At 39.1% G+C, this 16387-nt stretch overlaps 2 protein-coding genes across 3 annotated transcripts in view; both read right to left on the bottom strand.

Annotated features, from left to right (window-relative positions):
• Rsbn1 (round spermatid basic protein 1) overlaps nt 1–9997 on the bottom strand; it is a 56116-nt gene extending 46119 nt beyond the window's left edge. For both annotated transcript variants that reach the window (XM_021158737.2, XM_021158738.2), the window contains exon 1: nt 8970–9997. In XM_021158737.2, coding sequence (XP_021014396.1) covers nt 8970–9672 — 703 coding nt within the window. In that variant the 5' untranslated portion in view covers nt 9673–9997. The remainder of the gene's footprint in view (nt 1–8969) is intronic.
• A 1984-nt stretch (nt 9998–11981) lies between these two features.
• The window catches only part of Ptpn22 (protein tyrosine phosphatase non-receptor type 22), a 54732-nt gene continuing 50326 nt past the window's right edge, over nt 11982–16387 (bottom strand). Inside the window, exons 22-23 of the mRNA XM_021158209.2 lie at nt 14654–14731; nt 11982–12132 (exon numbers count right to left, since the gene is read on the bottom strand). Of these exons, the coding sequence (XP_021013868.1) occupies nt 12068–12132; nt 14654–14731 (143 nt within the window). The 3' untranslated portion in view covers nt 11982–12067. The remainder of the gene's footprint in view (nt 12133–14653; nt 14732–16387) is intronic.

Raw genomic sequence — 16387 nt, 5'->3', positions numbered from 1 at the left:
TATATAAACAAACAAAATGTGTTCTTAAACTGCAGTGGTGGCAGCTAGCTGATAACCTAAGCATCCACCCAAGCATCAGCTGTTGATTATTACAGACAGCCACTCTCAGCTAGATAAAAAAAATGAAAATTACCATGTTTCGAAAAAAAAAAAAAAAAAAAAAAAAAAAAAAAAAAAAAAAAATTATTTATAAGTTAATGTCTACAAAGGAAAGAAAGAGGGGAGGGGCAATGACTGCCTGAAGGCTTCATCATCTTCCTATTCCTGGTACAGCGGTTTACTTTCCCCACAGAAAACGCATTCAGGAAGTCTCTGAGTTATTTCTCCATAATGCAAGAGTTAAAACTTACTATCATCCGTTTCACTGTTGGTTTTTTATTACTTATTGTCTTTGTGCGTATGTGCACGGGTGCCTCTGTGGCGGTCAGAAGACAGCTCTGTGGAAGCTGTCTCCTTCCACCTTCCTGTGTGTTCTAGGGATCCAACTCAAGTCACCAGGCTAGGTAGGCCTCCACATCCTTTCCCCACTGAAGGACTTGCTGGCCTGCCACTGTTGGTTTCTTTCCCTGTCTTGTCTTGTTTTAGTTCTACAGTGACAACACATAAACCTACCCTATCTATCTCTTACATGCTAAGCAGGTGCTCCAGTCCTCACATCATTGGTTCTTAACAACAAAGAACTAAGGAAAGCTCTTCCACATCAAACTAAAAGTTGATATACAGAAAGCTTGTGGTACTACAGAGAAAGACAGGGACATTGACCTTAGAAACAAATTGCTGTCTCTCTTTAAAGGTCATTATCATTACACTTAGAATACATGAAAAAGTCCTCAAACTAGCTAACATCATCTACCATCAAATAGCCTGGTTTACTTATATCACACTAGCCTAGTTTTCAATAGTGCAAAAACTTAGCATAAGGAGTAGGATGTACCTCACTGGCAGAGTGCTTGTCTAGCATTCACAAAGTTCTGGGTTCCGTCCCCAGTACTGTCATGTGCACAAGCACACAAATATGCATGCATATGCTTGAACTGTGTCTTAGGAAATATGGTACCTTCAATTACTAAATATCATGGATAAGCAAAAGCAATAATTCCCATCATATTAATTATTTAAAAAAAGAACTAAATCATTTTAAAACTTATTTTATGTTTTATTTTTCTTTTTGCTTTGGAGAGCTGATTTTTAAACTCAAGATCCTCTTACCTCAGTCTCCCAGAAGTAATGGAGGAATAAATTATTTTTACTTCTCTTGTGGGTAATTAATAGTTTTATATAAAAGCCTAATATAAATGGAAAATCAAAAAGGCACTCCTTTGGAAGCCAAGCTTTTGGGAGTCACTGTTTTTAACATTGTACACACATACTCTTTATGTTAAAAAAAAAAATAGCTAGTTAAGTGGAAACCCTGTTCTACCACTTCCTAAAACTACACTTTTTCTTTTCATTCTAGGAGTTTTCTTTGAAAAAGGTTCTCTCTATTTACCCTGAATTGGCCTTAACCCTATCAGGTGGCTCAGCCTTGAATTTATGATCCTCTTACCTTTTCCCGCCGGAAGCTATCATTACAGAGGTACACAGATACACTCCACCTGAAACGTGTTTTGTTTTGCTTTGTTTGCTATACAAACTTCCCATACACCCCATAAACTGTCCCCAGGCCATAGTCATAAAGCACAGTTGCTTCCCCTGAACACACGACTGACATGTCTTCCTCACCCAGCAGTCTCAGTCTAAATTGTGGTTCACTCTTACTGTAAAGTACTTACTGAAAGTACTCTTACTGTACATTCTTATTTGAACAAATAGAAGTGATATGGGATCAGCATTACAGTATTATACAGGGCAGTTTAATCCTAAATCCCTGTGATCTGACTAGTCTGAAGTGCTCCCCATCCTCATTACTAGCAACCACTGATGTTTCCTATGGTCTCCATGGGTGTGTCTTCTTCAGGGTTACATAACTGGAATCGCACAGTATATAGCCCTCTTAGACTGGGTTCTTTTTTTATTCCAGTATTAATGCACTTAAGGTTACTCCATTACTTTTCAGAACTCAGTAGTTTGTTTTTAGAGCAGTTTGTTAATTTACCTACTGAAGAACAACTGAGTCGTTTCCAATTTTTTAGCAATTATGAATAATGCTGCTACAAATTTCTATGCAGATCTGTTTCCAAATCCTTTGAGTAAATAACAAATAGTATGTAAACTGCCATATCACAGAGTATGTTCAGCTTTTTAAACACTGCCAAATTGTCCTCTAAAAAAGCTTTACCATTTTGCACTGCCACAATAAATAAGATAGCCTAGACTTTTGAAAACCCCAGTGCTTCTGAGTGATAAAATGGGGGAAGGGAGACAAAAGTATTTCCCTGTAAAAAGGTACAGAATAAATGAAAAATGCATGTAAAGTGTTTAGCATAATCCTAGAATATAACAAATAGTAAGTGTTAATTACTATTTTCACTCCCAAATGGTGGAAATCTAAACAAAGAATGTGCTATTTAAGAGCAGGCAAAAGCTCTGTTGGTGAAGCACTTGTTTGCAAAGTATGAGGACCTGAGTTAGTTCGGTCCCCAACCTAAAGAAAAAGCCAACCATAGTGGCAAGTGCTTGGAATCCCAATGGAGAGGATCCCTGGAGCTCACTGGCCAACCAGTTACATAGATGAGCCCCAAGTTCCAGAGACTATCTCAAAAACAAAGCAGAAGGTTCATGAAGAATGAATGACTCCTGAGATAGACCTCTGGCCTCCACAAGCAGACCAACAAGAACATAAACACATACACACACAGTGCAAGCTCAAGCTGGGCACTTATGTTCCCCCTTAATCCAAAACCCCAGAAGTAATATAAGAGAATAAATGGAGTCAAAGCTAGCCTGAGGTATATATAGCACCCCACCCTACCACAAAACAAAACCAAAAGTGCTCCCCAGCCCAAAGCTTCACAATTTAAACTGAAATGACTATCTCATCGCTACTGTTTGCCTCTGGACAAACTCAGAAATTCCCTTAAGCCTTTATTTTCTTACCTTAAAATAATAACACCAGTGTTTATCGTAAGAGTTATTGCTAGGATTAAACAAGAGAATAAATCTTTCATCACAGGTTTGACACACAAGTCTTTATCTTATTGTAATCATAATTAATAAAAGGGCTGGATAAGATGCCTTGAAACACTTGTCAACAACTCTGGAATCAGATTAAAACTAGAAATTACTGGCCCAGAGTACAATATAGTATATCACAGTAAAACATAAAGGGGGAGAAAACTGACTCTTACTCATCTCATTTTAATCCAACAATTCAGTTCAGTAGACATAAAAATTCTTTCTCACATTAGGTCACAAAGCTAGCAGCTAACAGTCAAAATTCGGACTCATTTAACTCCAAAATTGAGATTCTTCCACTACAGTAAAGCACACATTCTTCCTTTCTGTCTCTTCTGTAAGCCTCTCTCTCCCTAAACACTCTGGCAGATTATTAACTAAGATTATCCAATTACAATTAATGGACTTCAGATGCTAGCCTATATGAGTTTCCAGAAAAGAAAAGTATTATTGTATTCACAAACATAGTGCCCTTTACAAATTGGTGATCACAAAGACGGCATTATGTTATATCAAAGTTTTCATGCCTTACGGACAAAAATTTTTTCCTTTCTGGTGGATAGAGGAAAACAGTTTCTCAAGTCTCTCATAAATGAAATTAATTCTCAATATAATCACAATAATTCTCCATTCCTACCACAAAACTCAATCAAATGTTTCTATCAATACTTTTCTATTTTCTGAGATAGGGCCCTACTACAGCTAGCAATCTTCAGCCTTCCAAATGCTGTGACCTCACAAATATGCCATCACACCCAGTGTCTTTTGTATATCACAAAACACTTCCACATGATAGCAGTTAGGAAGAGGTCAAAAGTGAAAAACAGAAAAGCTGACTATGAAGACTCACACACATAAGAGCAATCCTCTAAGTTTAATGGCAATGGATTTAAGAGCTAGGCAAGCATCTTCTGGTCCTAATATATTAAGATCATAGTTACCAACCAACAACAATTAAAAAGAAACTATTACTTTTGATGAACTATCTTTGATCTTTGCTTTTCTACCATTAGAAAATTTCAAGCATGTTACCTCAACTCTGAAACATTTTACTTCCAATTTTGGAGTATGTACATACCAAACTTTTCTTTTAACTATTTATGAGCAATGCCAGGTGTCTGAAGTGGTAATATCTGAAATTATCCTATATTTGAATTTGGATAGAGTACTGTTGGGGTGATGTGTGGGAACATGTCTCTTAGTCACGGTCCATGCCTCAAGTCAGAGGTTGCCAACTTTCTCTGTAAAGAACACAGCGGGCTTTGTAGAGCATATGATCTCTGCCTCAACTACTCCTAATCTGCTACTATAATGCAAAAAAAAAAAAAACTATATAGACAATATATAAATGAACAGTTGTATTCCAATAAAACTTTTATCTATGGACAGAGAATTTACATATCATATGTGTTATGAGGGTTTTTCCACAATCTAAAACATGAAAACCAATCTTACCAACTTTTAAAATAAGAGGCAGGAGAAGAGATTTTTGTTTTATTTTGAGACAAGTCTCAAAGTCCCAAGCCAGCTTCAAGTGAACATGTGAGAATGAGTGACCCTAACCCTGACCCTTCTTATCTCCACCTCCCAGGTGCTGAGGTTACAGCCAGTACTACCACAGTCAGTTTGGGGCTGTGCTGGGGACTGGACTTGCATTGCTAGACAGGCTCTCTCTATCAACATAGCTGGCTGGGAACTTGCTATGTAACCCATGCTGGCTTGAAAGCTCCAGTCTCCCTGCCTCCTCCCAGTTGTGCTAGTTAGCTCTGTCAACCTGAAATGTTAAATAGAGCCTGGAAAAAAAGAACCTCAACTGAGAAAATGCCTCCATCAGATTAAAAGTCTGTGGGATATCTTTTTGATTACCGAGGATGAGAGAGGGCCCAGGCAATGCCAAATCTGGGCGGGTGATCCTTGGTGCTATAAGAAAACAAATAGCATGATCTATAGGAAGCTGGCTAGCACCACTCAAGTATGATCTGTGCTTCAGTTCCTGCCTTCAGGTTCCTGACTTCCTGTCCTGATGGACTGAGACCTATGAAATCAGTTCTCTGCTTCCTACTCGGCTTTTGGTCACGGTACTTCTCACAGTAATAGAAAGCAACCCAGGACATCAGCTGCAGAAGTGATTTTAAAAAGGGGCAAGGGCAATTCAATGGAAGGACAATAAGCTTTCAATTAAAGGCATTACAGTGACTATTTACCTAAAGAACACATCCCATAGCATAATCTCATAGCTGTTTAAACAAACAAAAGCAATTGAAATTATAAAGCAAAAAAAAAAAAAATTATAAAGGGAGAATAACACCCAAAAATGATTCATTAAAGACTCAATAAAACAATGCTGGTTTTGTTGTGTGAAACATCTTGTTAAACTGAGGGAAAAGCAAGCAACAGGGAAAAGCAAACATGAAAGTATTTGCAAACCAAACAATGAATAAAGGAACTGTACCTGTCATATAAAAATAATTCTCAATAAAAAGTTCTTAAAATAGTTTTTAAAACAGTATTATTAGAAAATTGGCACCAAAACAAAAAAAAAAAAAAAACTAAACAAACAAACAAGCAGACAAAAAACACCAAGAAACAACTTTTACCAATGAGGCTCTATAAATGACAAGAGAAGTTGGTTAATATTACTAGCCATGAGACCATAAGATTATCAGCTCACAGCTACTGAAACTGCTAAAATAAAAAGTTACATCAAATATTAACAAAAATGTTTTTAAAAAAAGAATTATTAAGTCATACCGGGAATGTAGAGAGTACCCTTAGGAAAAGAGTATGGCAGCATGGTAAAATAAAAACAAGCCACAGACATATACTCATCACATGACCTAATAAAAACATTTCAAACTTGCTTCCAAACAAAATTCTGAACAGGAAGCTTTGTTTCTAATAGCCCCAAACTAGACACCAAAGAAATCGTCCAAGAGTCACTGTATATATACTCTTGCTGAGAATGTCCAGTAGTGGAAACGTGAGAGCCGTTACCATATACACCACATGGACGATCTCGGAGACACCAGAGTAAGGCTAATAAGCTAGCTTCAAAAGACCCCAAATATACAATATTCTCAAATTACAAAATTATAGAGACAGACTGGTGGTTGTTATTGGGTAGAAACAGAAGAGAGGGTAGGGAGACAGTGCCTAAGGATATGAAGGGAAGTCCATGAGAGATATTTCTGGAGAGTTTTGTGCCTTGTTTACAATGGTGGTTTCACAAATCTATATATGATAAAATGGCACAGAAACACACACACACACGTCAGTTTTTTCTTGGTGCTGGTATTATACAATAGTTATATAAGATATAACCACTGAAGTAAACTGGAAAAGGAAAAGGGCTTCTCTATGTTATTTTCTGTGAATCTATAATTATTACAAAATAAATTGAAAGTTCCTAAAAATCTTAGAATAAGCAAAAGGACAAAATTCCTTTGTAAACAACAATCTACTTTATTAGAGGTGTTTACAGGACCAAGCACAATAATTAATAAATAAATAGATAGATAAATAAAGCAAGCTAGTTTGAACTGCCTCCCATGAGCCAAGCACTATTTTAAATGACTTCATACAATGCCCCCACAATCCGTATAACAACCATATGAATGAAAATACCTCAATCTCATTTTACAAACAGGAAAACTGGGGTTAAAAGATTAATTTTTTATCTTGATCACACAATAAGTACTAGAACCAAAATTTACTTCCAGAGCCATGCCTCCTGAACCTGAAGATAATAAAAATAAACAAACTGTGATTTCTTTTTTTTACAAGTATTGGTCCACCTATTCAAAAAGCTTAAACTAAACAATATTAACACAGTTTATTTTATACAGAAGCTTCAGTGTGGGTCAGATATCCAGACCACTCCAGGACAGGTTTCCTCAAATATACCTGACCAGAGGGCGCAATTTCCCCCAGAATATATACAGTTTGGGTATACAATCCAATCCTCTCTAAACCAGAAGTGAAAAGTGTTCAAATAGCTTGGTTTTAACCCATTTCTCTTCTTCATGTACTGGCAAAAAGCTGTACAGTCCAATGTAGTAGCCATGAGCTGTATGTAACATGTTATAAGTTGCAGTAAGATAAAATTTCAGTTTCTCAGTCACACAGTCACATTACAAATCTTTAAGTGTCACATATGGCTACCATATTCGACCAACATAGATATAGAATATTTACATCATCTGAGAAAATTCTATTCATCAGCATTACAGAATTGGTTTTGTTTGATTTTAAAAGAACACGGGGCCTGTACAGTCTTCCGGGGCGCACACTGTGAATTACTACACGTGTCAGCACCACCCTCCCCCATCAAGGGGAACTGAGAGATCTCAGATCATTTCTAGTCAGCTTACTGACTGCCTCTGGAATGAGAATTGTCAAGGCAAAGGAGTGGAGAAAAGGAAGCAAGGGAAAGAAAGCCAAGCAGACTGCCAATAGTGATAAAGCTTTAACTAGCATTTAGGAGTCTCAGCTCTATGCCAAGGACACTAGCATTCTCTCCTACAGTACAAATTTAAAGGAAATGATTATTCAAATGTCCCTGTGGCTGTGTATGGACACACACCAGGGAGTGTGAGGAAATAGGGTAAAAATATAAGCTACTCCAATATGCAATTATTTTGAAAACTGGCATACCAGTCAGTTTGCCACAGTTATACTCCTAAAGATGGTATCTGGATACCACCAAAGAAAAATATAGATGCAGTTCTGTCCAGTGGAAAAGTGAAAACCTATTATTTCACCTAAACATACACACACATACACACACACACACACAAACTGGTTAGCATTGTGAGTAAATATATGGGAAAAATCGAAGACACTCGAAATTTTAGAATCAAAGACTAGTTCACTAACATGTTAATAACTGGAATTACCCAGTATTCGAACACATTAGTGTGTTAGTATTTACTGAGATTATGACTATTGTAAGTTATAAATATATACAAAGTATAAACATGGCACGACCAAAACCCTGCTTCATTTCTTCCATAAAGAATATAAATACATGCTACAAGTATCTGGCAATAGAAGACACCAATTTTGGCCAACCTAATTCATCTCAAAAGCACACTTAGTCCTACTTTTTCTATGTGAAATACCTTTAAAGACTGCTGGAATTGCAGAGATTCTCAAACAGTGCTCTGGCAAAATGAAATGGAACTAGAATCTACATCTGCATCTGCATCCTACTGCACGCTTCCTTCCCTTCAGAAATACGGTTGGTATACTTCCTAGGATTCCAAGGGTGATAAAACCTTCCTCGAACCAATCCTAAACCATACTAACAATTAAAAGGGCTAATTTTTTTTAAAAAAAAAACTATTTTTACTACGTCTAGCTGAAAAATAAACACCGTAAATGATTTTTTTAACCTCGCCGAAGCTAAGGCAACCAGTAGTTGTGTAACCTCTTTGAGAATTCAAACTCAGAGCCCAGAGTCAAACCTGTAAATATGCTGGTGCCAGGAATGAGAAAAACTAAAGATTTCCAAGCAAGAGAACAAGAAGGGACTTTCAGTGACAAGCCTTTACTTCAGAAAGGGAGGTTTTAGTACCCCACCTACTAATCCGATGCCAAGAACTGCGCGGCGCGGAAACCCTGCCGAATTTGAAAATAAATGTTGCAAAGGCTCCGGGGGACTGCAAACAGGGATGGAAACTGACAGCTCGGCCTCAGAGAGAAGCCTCAAGTAGGTCAAACTGTGGCAACCGCCTGCAATCCCGAGTCCACTCCAGTGGGCTCAGGGGAGTAGAGCGGCGTCTTTCAGTCCTAAAGGGGCGGGATATGGGCACTGAGACCTACAGCCCGAGCCCCAGCGGTTCGCCTGCTCTCACCTCTCTTGGGGGCCTTGATCAGAGGCACCCCTCCGCTCCTTTCGCCGTTTTCCTGCTTGTCCTTGTGCTTGAGATCGCCCGGAACGCAGGCGCCGGGGTCACCATCGGAGCCGCGGTGGTGATGGTGCTTGTGCCGCTCCTTGTGGCCCTTATGCTTGGGCCCGGCCGCGCTCACCGTCAGAGGCGAGAAGGTGAAGAGGGCCGAGGTGCCCGGGGCCGGGAGCGGGGCAGCGACAGTGGGCCCGGCGGGAGCCAGCGACGGTGGCGGCGGAGGCGGCAGGAGCAGAGGTTCAACAGGGCCCGGGACGGTTGGGGCGGCATTCGTTGGAGGCAGCGGCCCGGGATGTTGGCGGCTACGACGCCGCCGATGAGGGGGAGCGAGAGGGGGGTCCTGGCTCGGCCGCCCCCGCTTCTCCTGAGAACCCCCGCTGCTCGCCCGGCGCTGCCGCTTCACTCCCCGCGGCGAAACCCCAACGTGGGGTTTCTCCTTCCCCTCTTTGTCCGGCTCCTCCTGCGCCGCCACCGCCCGTACTACGCGAACCGCTCCGACCTGCGCAGCCATTTCGCCCACAAACACACATTTAAATGGCCCGACCGCCCCCCCGTCCGCGGTTCGCGCAAGCGCTGCCCGCGCATGGCCCGCTGGGCATTGGAGTCTCTCCCCCACTCTCCACTGATCGGTCGTTCTCGTAGACCTGAACATGCCGGAAACGGCAGTTCCGACACCTCTCCGCAGACCTCGCCAACCGAGCTTCTATTGTAAAGCACCCTGGACGCGCAAGGCCTTGCGGGAGTTGTAGTTCCACCGCCCTCCGCGCTCTCTCCCCCTCCCCTCCGCCCCCCTTTGCTCTCTGAGTGGAGGAGCGGAGGGGAGCGTGCGCCTAGGCACGCTTCGGGGTGCCACGCAACTGCCGCCCGCCTGCGAGTTGCCGCCAACCGCCCTAACGGCCCAAACAATGTTAATAGCTTTCAGAGTCTCGCCGTGTGTTCAGGCGCTCCACTCCCAGTGTTCCTCCTTCATCTTGCCCGGAGGTGGTCTCCATAGTGACTTTTCAATTTCGTATTTCTCCCATAGCCTTTGTGAGGTAAAAGAATCTCCAGTTTACCCTTGACAAACCAGGAGGGAAAGAATTTCGGAATACGTAAAACGACGATTTCGCTGTAGAACATTGTAAAGCTGCTAGTCAGAAAAAAATAAAAAATAAAAAAATTGAAGCGTTTCCTATAGCACTGCTGTGGTGACCGCTGCAGGCTCAAGGCAGGTGCAAATGTTGCCTTAGGCGTTCCCTGCGCGCTGCTCCGCCTTGCCAGAGTCACTTTTCCCTCCAGTGCTTGGAAAGATAGAATCCAGCATTTTTATTGAGCTGTAGTTAACAAAAAAATGTCTCGATAGAAATTTTTAATTTTTTTTTCATCCCATACATATAAATTGGCAAATGTGAAAAGCGCTGTCAACCTGACACTGTTCGCCAGGAGATGGTGTTTGCTCAGAAATCCGTTTGGAGTTTCATTACTTTAGCTTTTTACCTAGAATTGCGTTTAAGTCCTTGAGAAAGCTATTTGGAAATAACCGACTACAGTGACGTACTAGGCATATAAAAGACACTGGTTAACACCACCAGTTCCCAGAGAAGTAACCAAGGCTGAGGGAACTTCTGTAATAAAAGTTATCCTTTAAAATAGAGAAGTTCTTGAACACCTACTGGGTATACATTGTACTACAATAAACAAGTAACAATACAGGTCAATTTGCCCTAGCATTGGGTTTCCTAACAAAAAGTATTAAAGCGCAAAAAACCCTGTTGCTAGGCTGTATTTTCATAAGTAAAAATATAGAGCCAACCCTTTACAATAATAAAGAGCCATTAAATTATTTACTGTATAAAACTAGATTTGAAATATAATTTACTTAGAAGAATCCATAGTCATATAGAAATACATTTTCAAATCATCAGTACCTTTAAATGGTTGTGAACATAAATTCGTTTTATGTGAACACGTTTTATCTATAGGGCCTTTTCTATGAAGAAAACTATCAAAAAAGAATTAAAAATAAAGTGCTAACAAAAAGTAACCGATGTTGATTTTTTTTTCTAGAATTGGTAAGTGAATAACTGGGTAAACAAACATATAGTTGGATACCTCGTAGCAATATAGAAGTGATCACTGCCGTTATTTGTACATCGTCTTTCCTTCTTTTACGCAACAATTGGGGAGATTGAGGAGATACACTCTGTTGAGACATTTAGTCATTTTCACAAGCAGTACTGCAAGCACAAAGGAAGGAGTGCTTTGTTTTCTAACTAAAACCTTTAGTCAGTCCTGATGGAGCACGCTTGCAATAGCAGCGGTCTGCAGCTTGGAGAAGGATCAATAGTTTGAGGCCAGCCTGGGCCTGCATAGCAAAATTTATTTTTTAAAGTTATTTTTAATATTAAGGCAACGTATAAATTTAGTTGAAGGGTTGGAGAAATGACTCAGATGGTGAATTAAGTGCGCTTAACTACTTTTGCAGAGGACCCTGGTTCAGAACCCACATAGCGATTCACAACCTGTTTTTCCAATTCAGGGGCTTTGGTTCCCTCTTCTGGCCTCGATGGGCGCTTACACACAGGTGCTGTACATACATGCAGGCAAAAACACTTGTATACATAAAAATATTTTAAAGAGAATGTTATGATCAAATTCTTACAATTCTATTAAAATTAATGTTTATGCTGGACTTGTGTGCTTGTTACCCCAGCCCTCCAAAGGCTATGGAGGAGGAGACATCATCTCAAAACAAAACAAAAACAAAAATTTATATTTAAAGAAAATTTATATATAGAAAGAGAGGAAGTAAAATATAATAACTTTCAAACGTGAAAAGTAAATATACTTTGAAACATAAACTGAAGTACAAACTTTATTGGCAGTTCCCAATAAAATATAAGGAATATGGAAATACAAGTTTGCTGGAAGTTTGTCATATATTGCTTTCCTTTTCAAGACTATTGACAAAATACGTCCTCATTACTGATATTATTATTATAGCAGTATTCAAGTAGCTTTATCTGCAGGTACAATTTTAACAAATATTCTTACAAATCCAGAGGGTGTTAAATATTCCAAGTGGATGGTGGGTTCCTTGGTCCTTTGGGTTTTGAAAAACGATTTCCGAAACCTGAGGATAAAAATAAAAGTGAATGAAAATGGGTATTTTTACACAGAAATTAATACTTGAATTTTAGAGTATAGCATTAAAGTTTAAGCACCCTTTTTGATCAATTTAGTAATAGACGTGGAGGCATTTTAGTAATTACAAGTTTAAATGAAAATTGAATATTTTTGTTGTACTGGGGATCAAACTATGGGCCTTGCATAGGCTAGGCAAGTGTTCTGCCACTGGGGCACACCTCCAACCCAAATACTACTAATATTTAAACTTAGAGCACTTACAGATTAACTAACAGTGCTAACTATATGAAGAACCCTGGTTATAGTAGCCTGTAATAATTAAATATATAACACCATTTACCTGTTTTATTCACCCACTGATCACAAAACAAATTTCACTTTTATAAAATTAAGTGTGGCATTATTAAATCTAGGTCTGTATCTATGCAGCCACAGAAACTCCTGAGTTTACTAAAACATTAAGTTTCGAAACTTATAAAGTAGAAAATAATCCTGAGAAGAAGTGGTTCTAAGTGAGTTATAATTACTTTTCTTCCTGAAATGCACCTTCCTTGCCTCCACAATGAAGAACAAGAAAATCTTTCATATAAAATAAAAGCTATTACTGGGTGCTTTCAAAAAGAATTTCGTGAGGAGGACATTTATTCTTTGTCACCAGCAATGTAGGTCTTGACTGTGGTAGATTCTCAAAGCATCTTAGCAACTTTGGTGTCTTAAATTTAAAACCGAAGGGTTTGAAAGAGGGAGAACAGAAGATGAAAAACTCAAAGATCTTTCTAGTACTTGAATTTCATCACCTTCCCTAGTAACTGCTGATTTTACAACTTAAGTCTAAAAACAAAACTATAGTAGGCCAAGAATGGTGCCAACTACTTATAATCCAAGCACACAGGAAGTTAAGCCAGGAGGACCACAAGTTCAAGGCCAGCCTGGCAAGTTCTGCAAGATTCTCATACATACATACATACGCATATACTCATACATGCAAACACACAGACACAGAAACACACAGACACACAAACACACACACCTATATGCCAGAGCTGGAATAAACCCCTGATATTTATTAACTAGTAATTTTAAATGTTGGTGGAGGTGTACAGAGCCTAGCTCATGTAAACCTTACTCTTTTGATAAGAAAGAGAATTTTGATAATATTCAGATGAGGTAGTTACACATCACCATCATCTCTTCAATACAGGCGCCTTCACTATACCCCATGCACTGTGCAGACGGGTGAGGACTTGCTGTGTCCTCACTGAGAACTACAGTTTCAAATACCTATATCTGATCTGATTCACTAGCTAATTCGTAATACTTTGAAACAGCTGTACACTACAGGTTTCCACATATAGGTCAATTCAGCAAAAAGAAACCTGAACCATGTGCTTTTCTTCCCCTCAACTTGGGGGGTGGGGGCATTTATGACATAGCCCTGAACTCACCATCCTCCTGCCTCAGCCTTGCATGTGGGAGGATTATGTGTATGCTCCATCTGAGGCAACTTCAATACTTTTAAGTAACATACTCTTACAATTTTTATTGCCACTGCTAAAGGAAGCAATGAAAACTGAGTACTTTCAAGTGTAGCAACTTTGGCATCTAGGCATGTTTGAGAAGAAGCAAAGTGGATACAGCTAAGATTTCATTCCAGGGCATACACAATGTAAAGTCAAGATGGTCCATATGTACTCAAGTGATGTAGAGGAAAGATGGAAGCAGAAAACGTCTGTTGCCAGGGCAAAATTATGTGGTTTTTCATAGTTTATACAATTTTCCATCTGAATGTTTTAAACTCATTTCATACAAATTTTAGCTTTTCTCCGGTTTTGTGAGAGTGGGTTTCTCAGGGTAGCCCTGGCTGTCCTGGAACTCACTCTATAGTCCAGCCTGGCCCCAAACTTAGAGATCAACCTGCCTCTGCCTCCTAAGTGCTGGGATTAAAGGCATGCGCCACTAACATCCAACCAAATCTTACTATTTCAATTGTAACCATTGAAACATGGAGTGGATGAAATGTAAAGGAAGTTTTATAGCTAAAGAAATAGAGCATTTATAGTAAACATTTTCTCAAAATGAGATAAGGACTATAATAACAGAGACTGATTCTGCTTCTTCCTCTGAAATAAAATAAAATTATGTTTGGGCAATTGTATGTCTGCCTAGCAGTATTAAATTTTCTAACCATTCCTACCATTTTAATTTTTAAATTTTATTTAAATAAAAATGAAATTTTATTTAAAACATATAAAAATAATTTTTTTCTGTGTGTTTTGATGTTTGGCTTCATGTATGTCTGTGCACCATGTGCTTGCAGTCCCTGCAGAGGCCAGAAGAGGGCATTAGCTTCTCTGGAACTGGAGTCACAGGTGCTGTGGGCCACTACAGAGGGCTTAGAATGGAACCTAGGTCCTCTGGAAGAATATCCAGTGCTCTTAATCACTGAGCCATCTCTCCAGATCCAGATTTTATACATTTTTAACTCTGCTCTAAAATGATACACATACCAAAATTCAGAAAGGAGCTGGAATTTTTTGGCTGAACACATTCTGTAGGCTTGCTTGGTGAGGAAGAATTACAAACACCTGTAATCAGAGGAAAAATATATAGGGTAAAGACTGACAAGAGGTTTAGATTATAATTTATTTCCTTACATGATCATTAAAATTAAACATTTCCTCCAGAACAATACTCCAAAATAAATATATCAGTATCATATTGAAAGTGTTTAAATTGTTGAAATTATATTTGTATATTATAGCTATGATATGGAGAGGGGGAAAGACCTCAGTCTGCAGGCATAAACTCACTATGTATCCCATGACAGCCTTGAACTTGTGGCACTCTCCCTACCTTGGCATCCCCACTACTGGTGTTACAGATCTGAACAACCATACCAAGCAAGAGTTATTTTCTTTGCAAACAGAATATATAGCAATACCCAAAACCAAGGAAATGGTGTGTCACAAATCCACTACGTTAGGACTCACATTTGGCCTCAGAGCTTATCTTTGTCCTCTGATGAGTCATAATGTGCTTATGATGTTTCACATTAATTCATCTATGGCAAGCTGAGGTTTTTCTTATATTTCCCTCAACTCCTAAATCTCCTGTACTTTCCAGCCAGCTTTCCTCATAGATGATTCTAAGTTAGGGCCAGAGTCTCTCAAAGGCATTGTTATATTTCTTGGTTCGCTATTGTATTTACTATGTGTAGGCATACATATGTTCCTAACACCTTAATATATACATATATCAATTCTTGCCCAGTTCTACAAGGAATTTTGTTAAACTGGGTCTACAATTGACGTGTGCATGGTCTTACAGGAATAAAGATTTCTCAAGTTCATGTAAACTTTCTCAAAAACAGCTTATAAGTAAAGAGAAATTACTGCCTACTTTTTTTGTTCTTAACATTTAAAAACATAATGTGAGAACATATATGTGTTCACATATATGTAATATTCGGCTTCTAGAAGCATCTAGAACATTTCCTTTCTGGAGAATACTTGAGTATGAATCTCTAGAATAATAGCAGACTTCAGGCATTTCCAATTACTAAATACTGTGTGTCAAGAACTGGGCTAGGGACTGAGGATAGACATGAACACAGTTGGATGAAGGGAGGGATGTACAAGGATATCAATAATCACTACATGTGAGCTGAGAGGAAGCATTTGTCCCAAAGAGGAATATTAATCCTTCCTCCCTCCCTCCCTCCCTCCCTCCCTCCCTCCCTTCCTTCCTTCCTTCCTTCCTTCCTTCTCTCCTTTTATTCTTTCAACAAAGGCAGCAAAGATCAGCAAACATACACTAGAGAGAACAGCTTTCTTACCTATGGCTTGTTATTCATACTGCCTGCTCAGCATTTATCTAGCTACAAGATAAAGCAACTTAAATGTTTCCTTTACCATCCTCCCCAATTTTCAGTTTCCACACATCAAGTGGAACGATTTCTACTTGTAGGGTAGTGAAATGACTAATAACTTGGGCTGAGTTCCATTGTTAGAACATTGTCATAGCCACATCAGAGATGTGTAAGTCCGATGTCATTACTAGCTAATCAGTGACCACATGTAACTATGTGGCTAAATATAAGACACAGTATCATGCCTAATCAGAATGTTAAGTATATTGTTAAGAATTTATTCAGGCAGGGGCAAATGAACCAGGCCAACATCCGGCCAATTTACACTAGTCATCAGACTGCTGCTTAAGCAACCAGGAAAAGGCTAATTTTT

The sequence above is a fragment of the Mus caroli genome, chromosome 3, assembly GCF_900094665.2.
Source record: "Mus caroli chromosome 3, CAROLI_EIJ_v1.1, whole genome shotgun sequence".
Taxonomy (NCBI): domain Eukaryota; kingdom Metazoa; phylum Chordata; class Mammalia; order Rodentia; family Muridae; genus Mus; species Mus caroli.
This window is presented reverse-complemented; position numbering and strand designations above follow the sequence as displayed.